The sequence below is a fragment of the Palaemon carinicauda genome, chromosome 6 (assembly GCF_036898095.1).
Source record: "Palaemon carinicauda isolate YSFRI2023 chromosome 6, ASM3689809v2, whole genome shotgun sequence".
Taxonomy (NCBI): domain Eukaryota; kingdom Metazoa; phylum Arthropoda; class Malacostraca; order Decapoda; family Palaemonidae; genus Palaemon; species Palaemon carinicauda.
In genome coordinates, this window is record NC_090730.1 from 28,851,267 (window position 1) to 28,868,405 (window position 17,139).

Sequence of the window (17,139 nt, forward strand, 5' to 3'; positions counted from 1 at the left end):
CCACTCTCACCGGAAACCAATCACTCACTTCATTTCCTATCCTAACACATGCTTTACTACCTTTGTAGAAACTTTTCACTGCTTGCAACAACATTCCACCAACTCCATATAACTTCATCACATTCCACATTGCTTCCCTATCAACGCTATCATACGCTTTCTCCAGATCCATAAACGCAACATACACCACCTTACCCTTTGCTAAATATTTCTCGCATATCTGCCTAACTGTAAAAATCTGATTCATACAACCCCTACCTCTTCTAAAACCACCCTGTACTTCTAAGATTGCATTCTGTGTTTTATCCTTAATCCTATTAATCAGTACTCTACCATACACTTTTCCAACTACACTCAACAAACTAATACCCCTTGAATTACAGCACTCATGCACATCTCCCTTACCCTTATATAGTGGTACAATACACGCAGAAACCCAATCTACTGGTACCATTGACAACACAAAACACATATTAAACAATCTCGCCAACTATTTAAGTACAGTCACACCCCCTTCCTTCAACATCTCGGCTCTCACACCATCCATGCCAGATGCTTTTCCTACTCTCGTTTCTTCTAGTGCTCTGCTCACTTCCTCTCTTGTAATCTCTCTCTCATTCTCATCTCCCATCACTGCCACCTCAACACCTTCAACAGCAATTATATCTGCCTCCCTATTATCCTCAACATTCAGTAAACTTTCAAAATATTCTGCCCATCTTTTCCTTGCCTCCTCTCCTTTTAACAACCTTCCATTAACATCATTCTCTTCAATTCTTGAATCAGACTTCCTTACTCACCTCACTTCTTTCCAAAACTTCTTCTTATTCTCTTCATATGAATGACCCAATCCCTGACCCCACCTCAGGTCAGCGGCCCTCTTTGCCTCATGTACCTTGCGCTTTACTTCCACATTTTTCTCTCTATATTTTTCATACTTCTCTATACTATTACTCTGCAGCCATTCTTCAAAAGCCCTCTTTTTCTCTTCCACTTTTACCTTCACTCCTTCATTCCACCATTCACTGCCCTTCCTCATGATGCCTCCAACAACCTTCTTGCCACACACATCACTTGCAATCCCAACAAAATTTTCTTTTACTAACTTCCACTCCTCCTCTAAGTTGCCATTGTTCCGTAACCGAAATACAAACCACGCTATTTACAGAGGGTTACCTTTTAGCGCAGCTGAAATGGCGAGCCATTAGAATTTAACGAGGGTGTATTACCCCCGCGCCAGTTAGCGGGGGGGTAAGGGAGTGGTAGCTAGCTACCCCTCCCCCCCTCACACACAGATGAATGCTCACTTTCACTTTTGGCTCGGACTGTGACAGACGTCTCTGTCTTGGTCCTCTCTTGGCAGCCATTGTTTGTTTTGTCTTTACTTAATCGCTTACTTTTCATTTACTCAATATATATGTAAACATGTTTTCATGTTTGTATTTATATTTGAGTATATAAATAAGTAAGTTTCCTTTTCAGAGTTGTGTGTGTAGTGTACGATATCTACGTGGAGTCCTCGGCAGTTAGGCCACCACGGCGTAATTTTATGGGTGGCGATCGAGTTTGACTTATGTCTTTCTCTCTCTCTCTCTTGAGGTTGTTCACCCTTTTACTACGTGTTCCGTTCGAGATTTCTCCATCGGACAAGGGGTGAATGCTTACCCCTTCCTCTGGGAGCTTACCAGGTTCTTTCCCTCCTCGGTTACGGCCCGAGGTTTGGTTCAAGGAAGCTACAGGAAGATCATGAGTACTTTCCTCCTCTCGAGCTCAGGCACCTTGGCCTTTCGTCGTTAAGTATCTAACTTGCGGACAAGCTCGATGTTGTACCATCTGGACGCGCTGACTGAGGGCTTCCTTCGGGTGTCTCATCTGTGGAGGTTGACGACCTCAGACACCCTTCCATCCTTGAGAAGAGTTTGTTTGTGCCCAAGGACAGAGACTTAGACAGCGGCTGTGCGAAGGAAATCGACTTCCGTTTTAACTCCTCCAAGGCGCTTTCTTCCAGACTCTGCAGGGCTCCAGCGCCCTTTTCTTCCAACCAAGTCGGCCTAAGTTATCGGCTACGACAACTGGGACAAGGTGTCCAATTGCAGTTTCCTCCTGTCAGGAACAGATGGCACGGGAGACTCCCCCGGGGGAGCATAGTCCTAAAAGAAGTTCACGAACTCTAGGATTGCAGGTTTTTCGCTGGGAGGATGCTTAAGGTTACTCATCCGAATGACAGCTTCCCGATGCCCATTCCCGCACAATCTCTGTGATCAGCCAAGGATATCGCGCCTGCTGTCTCTGTCAGCGAATTCAGTGTCTCTGAACCTCTATGCCATAGCGTCAGCAGAGTTGCCCGGTTGGGCAGAATGATCCATACCTTAGGCGAAGGTCCTCCATAGGATCATCGACGGCTTCACCCCCGGCCTCTTCAGTCGATCCTTTCTTGTAAGGAAGGATCTGAGAGGGGAGTTCCGTAGTCGACCTCTCAGCCCTGATCAAGTTTGTCGAACAAACTTCGGCCAGCGTAGACCAGCAGAATCGATCAGACTGGTAACGAGGCGACAGGACTCCTTAAACCCTGGATCGGAAGGACGGGTACTTTCAGTTTCCATTCCATCCATCTTCCAGGGTGCTCGTCGAATTCAGCCTAGACTGCAAGTATTCCTGCTTATGATGCAGTGTGGCTATCCCGCCGTGGCATAGCAGGTGTGTTTCCCCAGAGAACTCTCCCTGCCTTCCTCTTGGCCGCTCAGGTGCAGGCTTCCGCCTCCTCTGCTGTTTGGAGGGCTGGTCAACTCCGGTAGGCTCGGGTTCGACCTTCTTCAGCGCCGGGACAAGCTTCCGGATGCTTACCATGAGTGTGGGCTCATGGTATTTTAGTTGGAGCCTTCTCTTCCTCTGCCTCAACATCTGGAGTATCTGGCCATGATATTGAGTCAACGGCCTTACCACGTTGGAAACCCCGCTTCTCGTCCGTCCAGCGAGGTTAAGCAACGTCGGTACTTGGATGGGTGACCACCTGGGGACGCCATATTCTGTTACTACATCCTCCGAGCCTTACTTTCGGTTGACTGTGGCAAGACTGAGGAGAGTCGCAGTACCTGTTCTCAGTCAAGCAGAGCTTTCAGCCCTACCTTGGAACGTTTCCTAGTTCTCCTTTCCTCATTGACCCGTCTATAGTCCGAACGGTCGCCTCAGGATAAGTTCCATGTGTGGGTGATCCAAGTTCCGGTGGCTTCAGGCAATGTTTAACCGGACTTCCTGGCCCCTATGGGACCAGCGGAACTATTAGACCTGCAATGGGTGTTGACCTATGGAGCCTCTTGATGGTAGTGGATATTCTCGTCCTTTCCCCACATTCTTGATGCTGTTCTCGGACTCGTCAAAGGAAAGGGGGGGGGGGGGGGCATGTTCCGGTCCAGGAACTCCAGGTCAACTGCCTAGGACGGGTCACACTTCTTCCTTCACACACAAGCTTACATAGGCCACATGGTTCCTTGCGGAGCAAGGAACTTGTGAGGTGCAGGGACTCCTTTTCTCGAGTGCGACTCACTCGGATTCTGAGTCCCCGGGTAAAGCCAAAGCCAGTATGGCTGGGGACTTTCCACCCTACCTAAGGGGTAAGTCACCCTCTGTAAATAGCGTGGTTTGTATTTCGGTTACGGAACAAATGACAAATTCGAAGATAATTTGTATTTTTCCTAACCATACAAACCTTAGCTATTTACACATATTTGCCCGCCAGCCCTGTCCCCCAAGACAAGTCCTACCTCTAAGTGAAAGTGAGCATTCATCTGTGTGTGTGGGGGGGAGGGGTAGCTAGCTGCCACCCCCCTACCCCCCCCCCCCCCCCGCTAACTAGCGCGGGGGTAATACACCCTCGTTAAATTCTAATGGCTCGCCATTTCAGCTGCGCTAAAAGGTAACCCTCTGTAAATAGCTAAGGTTTGTATGGTTAGGAAAAATACAAATTATCTTCGAATTTGTCATGTTTCTCTTACTTTCACTTCGTCATATGTCATTTTCAAGACATAGAATAGATATAATTAAATTTACTTTATTTGTGGTATTAATGGACTGCACATAGGCAGTGGTTAATTGGTTAGAGTTTATTGACCCAAGGGCACCAATATTACGCTAGCTTTTGTCTGTCTTACCTAACCCCAGCAGCGACAGAGTTTTGACAAAGGAAAAACTTATTTTTGGTGTTGAAGGACTTTGTGGTCTCCAAGAAATTTGTCTGTGAAATGCTAGAACAGGGAATCCAATACAACTTTTTCTGTGAAATGCTAGAACAGGGAATCCAATACAACTTTTCCTGTGAAGTGCTAGAACAGGGAATCCAATACTACATAATTACCAAGTGTTAATCATGTTGAGCCTATCTCATAGTTTGCTGGTCATTACATTATAGGAAAGTTATGGGAGATTTCCTAACCCTTTCTGAAGTGAGTTTTATAATGATGGTTTTTTTATTTAAATTTTTTTCTACTACAGATGAGTTGACATTAAACCAAGATGTATCCTGGTTGCATGTGATAACTTAGCTAGCACAAAATGGGGTCTTTATTGTTGTTGGGTGAATTGTGATTATTCTGCCGATTGGTGCAGGGTTTGGTACCCTGAAAAATTTTCCATTTGTTTGGAGGGGATCAATTCTGCTTGGAATTGTGATCCTGAGGTGGAACGCCTAAGAGCCAAGGCCGTTTTATTCCTTTCAAAGTGGGTGAAAGGATTCCTGAATACGCAGGGCCAGCAAGGATCTCAGACAATTTATTTGACTTGGTATACTGTACCATTTTAGGCAGTTAGGGATTTCGTAAATGGGGTCCTAGTGGATCTGAGGATGACCTAGACTCTGTAGAGGAGGAAACCTTTGGGTTGTTTGAAGTAGTATTCCCACAGGGACATCTTTACAACCCCTTCACTGCCTAGGTCAGATCCAAGTCTGGATTCCACTAAGCAGGTTACCAGTCTGTATGCTACATTTGCAGCCCTCACTAATAGCTAGAATAGTAGAAGCATCAATCTGATCCCTCTCTGGTCAGGCCACTCAAGGTGCGGCCTGAACAAGTACTGTTCACCTGCCTTTTGCATCATATTTTCAGCCTTTAGGTTTACAGCTTTCGAGGAAGGCTCCTGTGGAAGTATTTCCTTCCAGTCCTTTGGATTTGGCCATCGCTGGGCCTTACTGTTACCCAGCTTCCATGGGAGGCTCTATGGTGGACTCTTCCTGCATTCCTGCAGACTTGGCTATGGCTGGACCTTCTGATTATTTGCTTCCAAGTAAGACCTTAATTGTGGTCTCTTGCTTCTGATTGTAGGGATTCAGGTTTCCAGTATCCAAGGAAGGGTCCTGTGGGAGCTCTTCCTTCTGTTCCGAATAATGAAGGCTCAATAGTGGGTGGGGGATGTAGGAAAGGAGGCTTCTGCTACGGACATAGAGGAGTGGACATTAGTAGATAACCCTTGGCAATTTTGCGATGGTTGCTTATTATAGCCTGAGTCAAGTGTTTTTTTTTTTTTTTTTTTTTTTTTTTTTTTTTTTTTTTTTTTTTGCATAAATATACGGATTTGTCATTCAATGACATCGAATTTGAGAACCTGCCAGCATTTCCAGACCCAAGGTGGAAATTCAAAGATCCATCTCTTATGGCAAGTCCCCAGCTAACCTCAAGGAGCTTGTTCTGTTGCTTTATAAAGCTACGTCGAAAGTAATGACCCCTATTGAATAGCTAAGGTTTGTATAGTTAGGAAAAATACAAATTACCTACGAATTTGTCATTTTTATAAACATCTGACTCGCTAATTACGCATCTTTATATTTCTGACTCTTAATTATGCACGTCCTGCATCTCTTAGGAGTAGTGGAGTACTAGAAACTTCTAAGATATAAACTGCATATACAGTACTGTGTATATGCATTTCTTTACAGACTTGTTTGACTACACTCCAGGTCTTTAACTAGTGTGAGACATCTGTTTCCTCCACCTGGATTAGGAAAATTATGCGATACAAGCTGTATTAAAAGTATTTCCAAATGTTCAAGATAGAATTTTAAACCTTTTTTATTTATATTCTTTAGGAATACATGATATGCTTCTGTATAGCTAATTATCTTTGAAAAAAAAATAGCTTTCTATTAAAGGGAATTTGACGAAGGAAAATTATTTCTGGACGAGGGACCTGTGTCGCCCAGTGAAATGCTCCTTAAAGCACCATTTCTAAGGTATAAATATTGCTAAATATACCAGAGAAAAAAGTTGCATGGAATGCCAGGAATATACCCAGCTCGCTCACCCTTATAGGGTGTCGGTATAATAACTGGGGCGTGTGAAACCACTACCAGAGGTTCCTTACCATATAGTCTTCTCCCTCCTCAACATATAGTCTTCTCCCTCCTCAACATATAGTCTTCTCCCTCCTCAACATCCCCTGTTACTACGAGGTGTCGTTCTCTACAGCTAGTGCCCCCCCCCCCCCCCACCACTACCACTACCCATCCTTCTCCCATCATTCCTACTAGCACCCCAAGCTTGGGCCAGCCTAGGGTGAGGAAAAAAGGGGGGTGGGTTCACTGGGCAACACAGGTCCCTCACCCAGAAATAGAGTTTTCCTTCATCAAAATCCCTTTTCTGGGCTCAACCTGTGTCGCTCCGTGAAATAGTAACAGAGAATCGGTCCCATAAGCTTGGAAATACACAAAAAGTTAAGGAACTGAAATAAAAGTAGAATAATTTAATTAAGAGTGTTTTACTAATAATCCTTAATATACCAATCTCTTAATTACAACCTAAATAAAGGTCAATGTTAAGGTAGGGGGAGTAGGCAAGGCAGGTGTCGCCCTGCTCCTTATTAGGAGACAAGGCACTAAGAGGAAAAAATATATATGAAGATAGGACCCTGTTATAATGGTTCTGTTATATCTGGAGGAACCACTACTGTATATCATTTTAATTGGTAACACAGTGATTTTTCAACCTTTTTCTCATCTCGCTGTACAGTGAGTTAGTCAATAAAATGTTTGAGGTACACCATCAGTATTTCAAGAGAAGATTTCATTATTTAAATTTTTAAAAGAATGGGAATGATAAGAATGTATCTATTGGTTAAAAATCAAATTTTTTTTTATTTCTAAAAGTATTTTGTTGTTCATAGTTTACAACAGAATTTGAAAGGTTTGTGCATATTTCTTGTTATTCCACTGAAACAAGATGTCATTGAAAAAGCTGTCATTCATTAAGAAATAATATGAAACTTTGATATATAAATTGTTGTTCAATAAAAAAGGAACTAAAAACAAGAAAACCTTCACTTACATAAAAATATCATTGGAAAACCAATACCTGGTGGTGTCTCGATACTCATCCGAGGCTGAATAGTTAACCTGATGATATGTTGCCCTCAGGCCCTCCTCCAGGGTCTGAAGCCATAATCTGATCATGCATTTCATTGTGTTCGTACCAGAGAAGCCAGTCTCACACAGATACAATGTTGAGAAGGGAAGAAGTATAGTACGTCAATTACCTTCTTGTAATGAGGAGGACAACCAGAATGGAAGTTTTATCTCTCGATAGGTGCATTAGTTTCAAGTCTGTCATTTCTGATGTCCTTCAGCTCATCCTCTTTGGCCATAGTTAATACTGCTGACTTGCATGCACTCCATACAAACGGGTCTCTTACCCAAACGAAACGGTCTGTGACCCTAAGTTCGAGGGCTTCTCAATGCCGGCTATTCCTCGGACAGGGAATCCAGAAGATTTGAAGCTGTGCCCCGTCCGAGCCGTGAGGAAATACCTTGAGAGGACGGCTCACCTCCGCCCTGGTATCAAAAATCTTTTTGTCTCTACGGGTGCAACGAAGAAGCAGGTATCTAAGAATACCATCTCCTTTTGGCTAAGACAGGTGATTATCAGGGCCTATAGCAATGTGGGTCTTCCCCTGACAAGTAATCCCAGGCCCCATGACATTAGGGGTCTAAGTACATCTCTGGCTTTTGAGAGGAACATGGCGGTGGCCCAGATCCTTAGAGCAGGCACCTGGTCGAACCAGTCGACCTTCACAGCGCATTACCTCAAGGATTGCTAGAGAAAATCTTTAGACGGTTTTCTCTATTGAGACAGTCATCTCCGCGCTCCAAGCGATTTAACGGTGAAGCCCCAGATACAATCGTGGGTAGCAAGACCAAGAGACACAGGTTCGTTCCCTTTCACTCTTGTCCCTTTTTCCTTTCCCTACTCGGAGATAGCCCCAGATACAACCCGCAAAAGACACGTCTTCACAACTTCGCCACAGGACTCAGCATCATGGAATTTTTGAAAGGGTAAGTACTTAGACACTAATATGAGCTTTGTGTAGTTTTTCCCTATTTTTCGTTTTCCGGATATCTTAGAACCTAGTTTCCCACCTAGGTTCCTGGACGCCCGATTAGCTTGGTCTAGAGTTCAGGAAGACACTCCTACCTCCTAAAGTGTAAGTCTCCTAAGAAAGTAGTTCGAGGTAAGCCTCTGTGTTGGAACAAATCACAAATTTTAAGTAATTTGTATTTTTCCTAACACTTACCGAGAACTACTTTCGGGTAATGGCCCTCCCTTCCTTCTCCGAGTGCCTTACTTACCCTTAAGACAATTTGTACCATCCAGGAACTTATTGAGGAGCGAAACCCAAGCTAACACGCGACCTGGCTCGGGACTAGCCTCAGGGCACGTTCTCCTTACGACTGGGTTAGTCCTCATAGAAAACGGAAGTAGGGTAAACTACACAAAACTCTGGTCGGTTGTGAGGAGATTCCAGGTGCCTCCTAAGAAAGTAGTTCTCGGTAAGTATGTTAGGAAAAATACAAATTACTTAAAATTTGTGATATTTCAAGTTTCTCCTTTTTATTATTTTTTTATTCCATCTAGTAACCTTAAAAGAGCTAACTTTCTCTGTACATGTTAGAATATTTGCATTCCTTCCCTGGATATTCTTAGTAAGTGTGTTCAAGGCTTGCAATATATCAGCCAGGAATGGACCTTCATTACACCAGGTTTCTTTACTGAGCAGGTCAGCCAACTCGGACTCATCTTATGTAAAAAAGATAAGGAGCTTCTCCCTTAGTTCATGAAACCCCAAAAGCACCCACCCTTAAGATAGCCATCACACTTCTGTGTTAAGTAGTTGTGTGTGTGTGCAGATTCCATGGCACAACACATTTATTAATTGCATTGAAAAATAAAAGTATTACATAATCTTAAAATTTAACATAGTTTTTTTTAAGTACTAAAAAGAAGATAGCTTGGCATGAATAGTTTTTTTCCCATGCAAATACAAATCTTTGTGCTTTTGTGGGGTAAGATTCTGGAAAAAGTTGGAAACAGCCAATGAAGAATTATTGAGATTCTGGCAGCCACCACCCAGTAGTCACATGTTTTATAATTACGGTCTTAGGCTGGCTGTGCCAGCACCTAGATTATCAGGTTGTATTAGAGCTGAGGAATTTTATATTTTTGTTTTTGAATGTTCCATCTTATTCCATGACCAATTAAATTATATTGGTTGACATGAGAAAGCAAGTTAGGCAGAGGGGAAGGTGATAGTGCAGAGACATTTGTTATGCAGATGACTTTAAGGAAGCTGATCTAAGAATTATTTTTTTATTCTTCACTTTGTTTTTTAGAAGAACGTCTATGAAAGCAACAGTTCAGGATGTAAATATTTTCCTCATGTAATGTTATGAAGCTTCAATTCAGGATATAAAGGTTATCTTCCTGTAAGATGACCAATTCAGCACCAAAGTTTTATTGACAACTTCTGTATATTTCAGCCTATGCGTTGATGTAAAAAATGAACTTTATTGAACTTTAGGTAAAACGGTAATATTTAGTAAGGATTTAGTTTTGTGTGATCAGTTGTGGAGTTAGTGTTATATTGGTTGGTTGCATTATGGTAAAAGAAATTCTGGAACATTTTAAGAGTTTGTAATGTTGCTTGTGGTGAAATCACTATTGCTACTAACCTTTTAAACTTCTGATGCTTAAGAATATCACACATTTATCTCCTGTTTTATACCTTTGTTCATCATAATACATTTTTTAATGTAGGTTTGTGAATGTTACATTGACTGCATATTTTTTTTGTCTTTCATGGCAGTGCTTTACTTAGGTCATGAGAAATCGTTAATCGGCCTTGAATGTTTTGGGTAGAAGTATTATCTGGATGGAAATGCCTGTCTTGAGCTTTACAGATATTTAGTGATTTTTGTAAGCACTGTATATTAGTTGGGATGTTTATATAAAAAAATCCTTTTGTCATTTGACAGGCCCCTGACATGAACTGCTTTTGCATGAAAAACTTTATCCTATTGCTGTTTGTGATTGTGCCATGTCTATATTTCATCTTCTTGTGTTTTTCAGAAATTCTGTTTCTAGCAGAATGGTGGTCGGAAACAGACATCAGAGTTTTTGCTTCAGATGAAAGCTTTAAAAATTGGGGCAAAGAGCATGCCTTAATCATAATGAATCACACTTTTGAGGTGGATTGGTTAATGGGGTGGATTGTTGCTGATCGATCGCAAACTTTAGGGGTAAGTCTCTTGTCTCCGTTTTATTCAGTTTTTCTCTTTATCCTTCTTTAGTTTCTTTTTGTTTTTCAGAAATTTTGTTTCTGGCAGAATGGTGGTCAGACACAGACCTCAAAGTGTATGCTTCAGATGAAAGCTATAAATACAAGGGTAAAGAACATGCCTTACTTATAATGAATCACACATATGAGGTGGATTGGTTAATGGGGTGGATTGTTGCTGATCGGTCACAAATGCTTGGGGTAAGTTTTTCATTCTCTTCATCTTCTTATTTGTTTTTCACTTTCCATTTCTTTTCTTCATCCACTACATCATTTTATTCTTGCTCTCCCTCTTCATTCTTTTTTATTTCTTGCTCTTCATTCCCATCTTGCCTCCAAACATGGAAGTTTAGGTTTATAATTGGGAATTATGTGGGAAATTTTTCCCTTTGAAGTTTAAAAGTACTGTATAGTACATGTTATTAGATTTGTTTGCTTTAATATGCAGTTATGTATATAGTATGATTTAGATTATGTCCACAATTCAGACTTGTAGCTGTTGTACACAAATGTTTCAAGTCTGCAAGTGGGGCGTCACTTCAATGAAAATTTGTGGGTGTCTATCCTATTCTTTAGTGTCAGAATCCTTTTTTGGACTGACCACTCAAGGTACTTTAGGCAATTACATACCATTCTCATTCACTTTCAAATGTATTCCTGTTATTCAGCATTTGTTAAGATCTTAAGTCTAAAAAACAATGTTTTGAGTTACTGTGTAATCTTTTCAAATGCTAATTCCAGTTCCTTTTATTATTTTACCTTTTAATTTAATTTAAAAGCTTTATCAATTACAGAAACGATAGAACTTTTTTGTAGAAGTTGCTTATTTTTAATGATAAGCATCTGATCTTGAGAATCGTAGTGTGTGCACTTGAATGTTTTGTCATAATTTGTTGGTTGGATAATGTTTAGTCACAGCCTTGCCACACTCCTTCCAGCATTCCTTTTGTAAACAGATTTAAAGTTTTGTATGGCTAATGATACTTAAGGTTTGTCCTATATTTTGATAATGCATATTACTTATAGAATGACAACATAGCCTTTGATCTATTGTTCACAAATAATTTACCAAGATTACACCATGTAGGCACAAGACAAAGGAATAGAGCACTGAGCTATGTTTATTTGTATAGAAAATGACATAAAAAGTGATGATGCTTCATTTCCTATGATCAGTTAAAGTTGCCTAGAAGTTTAAATGGGGAGTTAAAGTCACACATTTAGTGTACTCTTAACTTTATAGCTCTGAAGTTAATGAGGTTGATGTAAATTTTGTATGAGCAGATTTTGGAGATGTGTTTTTTGAGTAGCCAAATTAATGTTGATTTACCTTGTAAACTCTCCTGGCATTTACTTTGTGATCGATTGAGTATTACAAGCACCTTAATCCACTCATAAAGAGGCAGAAAAACAGTTTCTACATATTAATTATCAGAATGTTTTGAAACTAGAAAAATTACTCCTATTGTAATGCTTTAGAGTCGAGTTCATCCTCAGATAAGATAGTCAACAACATGGATAGGGCCTTGGGCCACTAGGGCCCCATTTATGAAACCCCTAACTGCTGAAATTGGGATATCAAGACTAATGAGATCTCTGAGATCCTTGCTGGGGAAATATTCAGCAGACCCTGCAATCTTATAATCCTTTTATTATTATTATTATTATTATTATTTGCTAAGCTGCAACCTTAGTTGGAAAAGCAGGATGCTATAAGCCCAGGGGCTCCAACAGGGAAAACAGCCCAGTGAGGAAAGGAAACAAGGGGAAAAAAATTAATTGTTTTAAGTACAGCAACAATATTAAAATAAATATTTCTTATATAAACTATAAAAACTTTAACAAAACAAGAGCAGGAGAAACAAAAGAGAACAGTGTGCCCGAGTGTACCCTCAAGCAAGAGAACTCTAACCCAAGGCAGTGAAAGACCATGGTACAGAGGTTATGGCACTACCCAAGACTTGAGAACAATGGTTTGATTTCGGAGTGTCCTTCTCCTAGAAGAGCTGCTTACCATAGCTAAAGAGTCCCTTTTACCCTTACCAAGAGGAAAGTAGCCACTGACCGATTACAGTGCAGTACTTAACTAAAAGAATGTTTGGAAGATTGAAAGACGTGCACGTGTTTAGGGGTATGGCTAACGGTATGTCTGATCATTTTTTGGTGGAAGGAAAATTGGTTGTAGCAAAAGAGTGGGGGAATAGAGTAGGTGGATGTAAAAGGGAGCTAGTGAGGGTTGAAGAGCTAATAAAACCTGGGGTAAAAAGTAAATATCAGGAAAGGTTGAAAATGGCATATGACGAGGTGAGAGTAAGAGAAACTGGTAATTTAGAGGAGAAGTGGAAGTTAGCAAAAGAAAATTTTGTTGGGATTGCAAGTGATGTATGTGGCAAGAAGGTTGTTGGAGGCAGCATGAGGAAGGGCAGTGAATGGTGGAATGAAGGAGTGAAGGTAAAAGTGGAAGAGAAAAAGAGGGCTTTTGAAGAATGGCTGCAGAGTAATAGTATAGAGAAGTATGAAAAATATAGAGAGAAAAAGGTGGAAGTAAAGCGCAAGGTACGTGAGGCAAAGAGGGCAGCTGACCTGAGGTGGGGTCAGGGACTGGGTCAGTCATATGAAGAGAATAAGAAGAAGTTTTGGAAAGAAGTGAAGAGAGTAAGAAAGACCGGCACAAGAATTGAAGAGACAGTGAAAGATGGAAATGGAAGGTTGTTAAAAGGAGAGGAGGCAAGGAAAAGGTGGGCGGAATATTTTGAAAGTTTGCTGAATGTTGAGGATGATAGGGAGGCAGAGATTATTGCTGTTCCAGGTGTTGAGGTGGCAGTGATGGGAGATGAGAATGAGAGAGAGATTACAATAGAGGAAGTGAGGAGAGCACTAGATGAAACGAGAGTAGGAAAAGCATCTGGTATGGATGGTGTGAAAGCTGAGATGTTGAAGGAAGGGGGTGTGACTGTAATTGAATGGTTGGTGAGATTGTTTAATGTGTGTTTTGTGTTGTCAATGGTACCAGTAGATTGGGTCTGTGCATGTATTGTACCACTATATAAGGGTAAGGGAGATGTGCATGAGTGTTGTAATTCAAGAGGTATTAGTTTGTTGAGTGTAGTTGGAAAAGTGTATGGTAGAGTACTGATTAATAGGATTAAGGATAAAACAGAGAATGCAATCTGGGAAGTACAGGGGGGTTTTAGAAGAGGTAGGGGTTGTATGAATTAGATTTTTACAGTTAGGCAGATATGCGAGAAATATTTAGCAAAAGGTAAGGAGGTGTATGTTGCGTTTATGGATCTGGAGAAAGCATATGATAGAGTTGATAGGGAAGCAATGTGGAATGTGATGAGGTTATATGGAGTTGGTGGAAGGTTGTTGCAAGCAGTGAAAAGTTTCTACAAAGGTAGTAAAGCATGTGTTAGAATAGGAAATGAAGTGAGCGATTGGTTTCCGGTGAGAGTGGGGCTGAGACAGGGATGTGTGATGTTGCCGTGGTTGTTTAACTTGTATGTTGATGGAGTGGTGAGAGAGGTGAATGCTCGAGTGCTTGGACGAGGATTAAAACTGGTAGACGAGAATGATCATGAATGGGAGGTAAATCAGTTGTTGTTTGCGGATGATACTGTACTGGTAGCAGACACAGAAGAGAAGCTTGACCGACTAGTGACAGAATTTGGAAGGGTGTGTGAGAGAAGGAAGTTGAGAGTTAATGTGGGTAAGAGTAAGGTTATGAGATGTACGAGAAGGGAAGGTGGTGTAAGGTTGAATGTCATGTTGAAGGGAGAGTTACTTGAGGAGGTGGATCAGTTTAAGTACTTGGGGTCTGTTGTTGCAGCAAATGGTGGAGTGGAAGCAGATGTACGTCAGAGAGTCAATGAAGGTTGCAAAGTGTTGGGGGCAGTTAAGGGAGTAGTAAAAAATAGAGGGTTGGGCATGAATGTAAAGAGAGTTCTATATGAGAAAGTGATTGTACCAACTGTGATATATGGATCGGAGTTGTGGGGAATGAAAGTGATGGAGAGACAGAAATTGAATGTGTTTGAGATGAAGTGTCTGAGGAGTATGGCTGGTGTATCTCGAGTAGATAGGGTCTGGAACGAGGTGGTGAGGGTGAGAACGGGTGTAAGAAATGAGTTAGCGGCTAGAGTGGATATGAATGTGTTGAGGTGGTTTGGCCATGTTGAGAGAATGGAGAATGGCTGTCTGCTAAAGAAGGTGATGAATGCAAGAGTTGATGGGAGAAGTACAAGAGGAAGGCCAAGGTTTGGGTGGATGGATGGTGTGAAGAAAGCTCTGGGTGATAGGAGGATAGATGTGAGAGAGGCAAGAGAGCGTGCTAGAAATAGGAATGAATGGCGAGCGATTGTGACGCAGTTCCGGTAGGCCCTGCTGCTTCCTCCGGTGCCTTAGATGACCGCGGAGGTAGCAGCAGTAGGGGATTCAGCAGTATGAAGCTTCATCTGTGGTGGAAATGTGGGAGGTTGGGCTGTGGCACCCTAGCAGTACCAGCTGAACTCGGCTGAGTCCCTGGTTAGGCTGGAGGAACATAGAGAGTAGAGGTCCCCTTTTTTATTTTGTTCTTGTTGATGTCGGCTACCCCCCAAAATTGGGGGAAGTGCCTTTGGTATATGGATGGACTTAACCCCTTGAGAGAGAAAAAAAATGTTTGGTAATCTCAGTGTTGACAGGTGTATGAGGACAGATGAGAATGTGTAAAGAATAGGCCAGACTATTTGGTGTATGTGTAGGCAAAGGGAAAATGAACCGTAACCAGAGAGAAGGATCCACTGTAGTACTGTCTGGCCAGTCAAAGGACCCCATAACTCTCTAGCGGTAGTATCTCATTGGGTGGTTGGTGCCCTGGCCAACCTACTACCCACATACAAAGGAGGAAGTTGGTCTTGGCTTTTAGGGGTTTTGTCTCAGGCTTTGATTGATCCACTCCAAAGAAATTAAACAATTTTCAGCATCTCAAGCCTTGCTCCAAACAGAACAATCACAATGATCCTAACAACCCCTGTAACCCCATTTTGGGTGAGCTATGTTTTCACATCCAACCCGGATGCATCTAGGTTTTATGACAATCCTGTGTAATAGAAATGTTTAAAAAGAAAAAAAAATATTATTGACTTGCTCAGAAGAAGTTGGGAAATCTCCCAACCTTTCCAATGATGACCTCCAAAATAAGAGAGATGTGTTCAACACAAACACCCACTTATCTAAGATGTACACTCTAGAGGCGATGATCATCTTTGATCAATTCTAATATAACCTCATAGTTTACCAAGCTATAGGTTAGGTACAACTACTAAAGTGAGTCTATCCAGTATTAAAATAGGAAGAGATTTACATAACATGAGATTCTATTTATCTCTTTACTCTCCCTCTAATACCCATATCAGATAACTATTGAAATATAACTGTAGTACCTACAAGAATAGCTGACTGACCTGGCAGCTGCTTCATCTCATGGTCATATACCCAATTGTAGGAGGACGGAAACATCTCCCCCATCCAAATATCCAGTACAGTACTCCAATACAATCATGTATGTGAGAATATTGTCTAAGAGATAGGTTTTAAAGAACCTCTGATACAGTTGAGTAAGTAGACTAATCTCGGCTCGATATTAAGCTTACCAAGTTGTAGGTTAATAAACACTCGGTTGTGATTCACCTAACATGGTATTAACTGATTGTGGTACAATTAAAAGTAATGATATTCACTCTTAACCCAACTAGACAGCCTCCAGTGGGGTTATGTGAGCCTAGTCGAGATGTAGATGTCCGAAGTTAACCTTCCTTCGTATTTCATAACAGTGTAATAATTGGAATTTGTTCATAATGGAATGAAGTTAACAAAATGGTGCCAGAAATCTACAATCTCCTTTTATTATTACTAAGAGAAAATATCTAGGACAATAAATTTACTTACAAAATTACATGTGGAAAATAACAAACTTATATTTGGAGGGCAAGAAACAAGCGCAATTACTCAGTTGCCAGCGCTATCCTAGTATGCTTATACTGTATTTGTTAATTAAGCCACAGAGGAAGAAAAAAACTAAATATGCGTTCTTCATATATTCTTAAAATTAGTGCGATCACACAGGGTTAAGCTTGTTTACATCTTCGACGATGAGAAAAGAATGCAGGTTTAGGGTTTGTTGCGACGTAGTTATAAGGGAAGAAAATAAAACAGGAAACAATGCAAGTTGGGATAAAGACATTGGAGAGAATATTTAGTACAATCTTTAGTATCACATGCAAGACACACTCTTGGGTAATTCTCTCTATGGGGAGTACTTAGAAAAAAAAAAAAAATGTTGATTAACGGGAAAGCACAGATATAAGGTTAGATTATAGCGTGATTAAGGTATTGCTTTTCAGTTACTTAAAATCATTTGAAAATATACACTACAGGATCTTTTTGGTTGAACTTGATCAGTATACCTACATTTTTTTATTTTTTTTTGTATGCTCATGCCCTGTAAATATTGTTTTAATTATTAAAAACTTGACAAATATTATCATAGTCTATATGGAAACTTCT

At 41.0% G+C, this 17,139-nt stretch overlaps 1 protein-coding gene across 3 annotated transcripts in view; it reads left to right on the forward strand.

Moving 5' to 3' along the window:
* Positions 1-17,139, forward strand: part of LOC137642537 (1-acyl-sn-glycerol-3-phosphate acyltransferase delta-like) — a 171,490-nt gene that overhangs the window by 77,879 nt on the left and 76,472 nt on the right. For 2 of the 3 annotated variants that reach the window (XM_068375173.1, XM_068375174.1), the window contains exon 3: positions 10,386-10,555. In XM_068375173.1, coding sequence (XP_068231274.1) covers positions 10,386-10,555 — 170 coding nt within the window. Of the gene's footprint in view, positions 1-10,385; positions 10,556-10,624; positions 10,795-17,139 lie in introns of all 3 variants that reach the window. The other variant, XM_068375175.1, reaches the window with a different exon arrangement.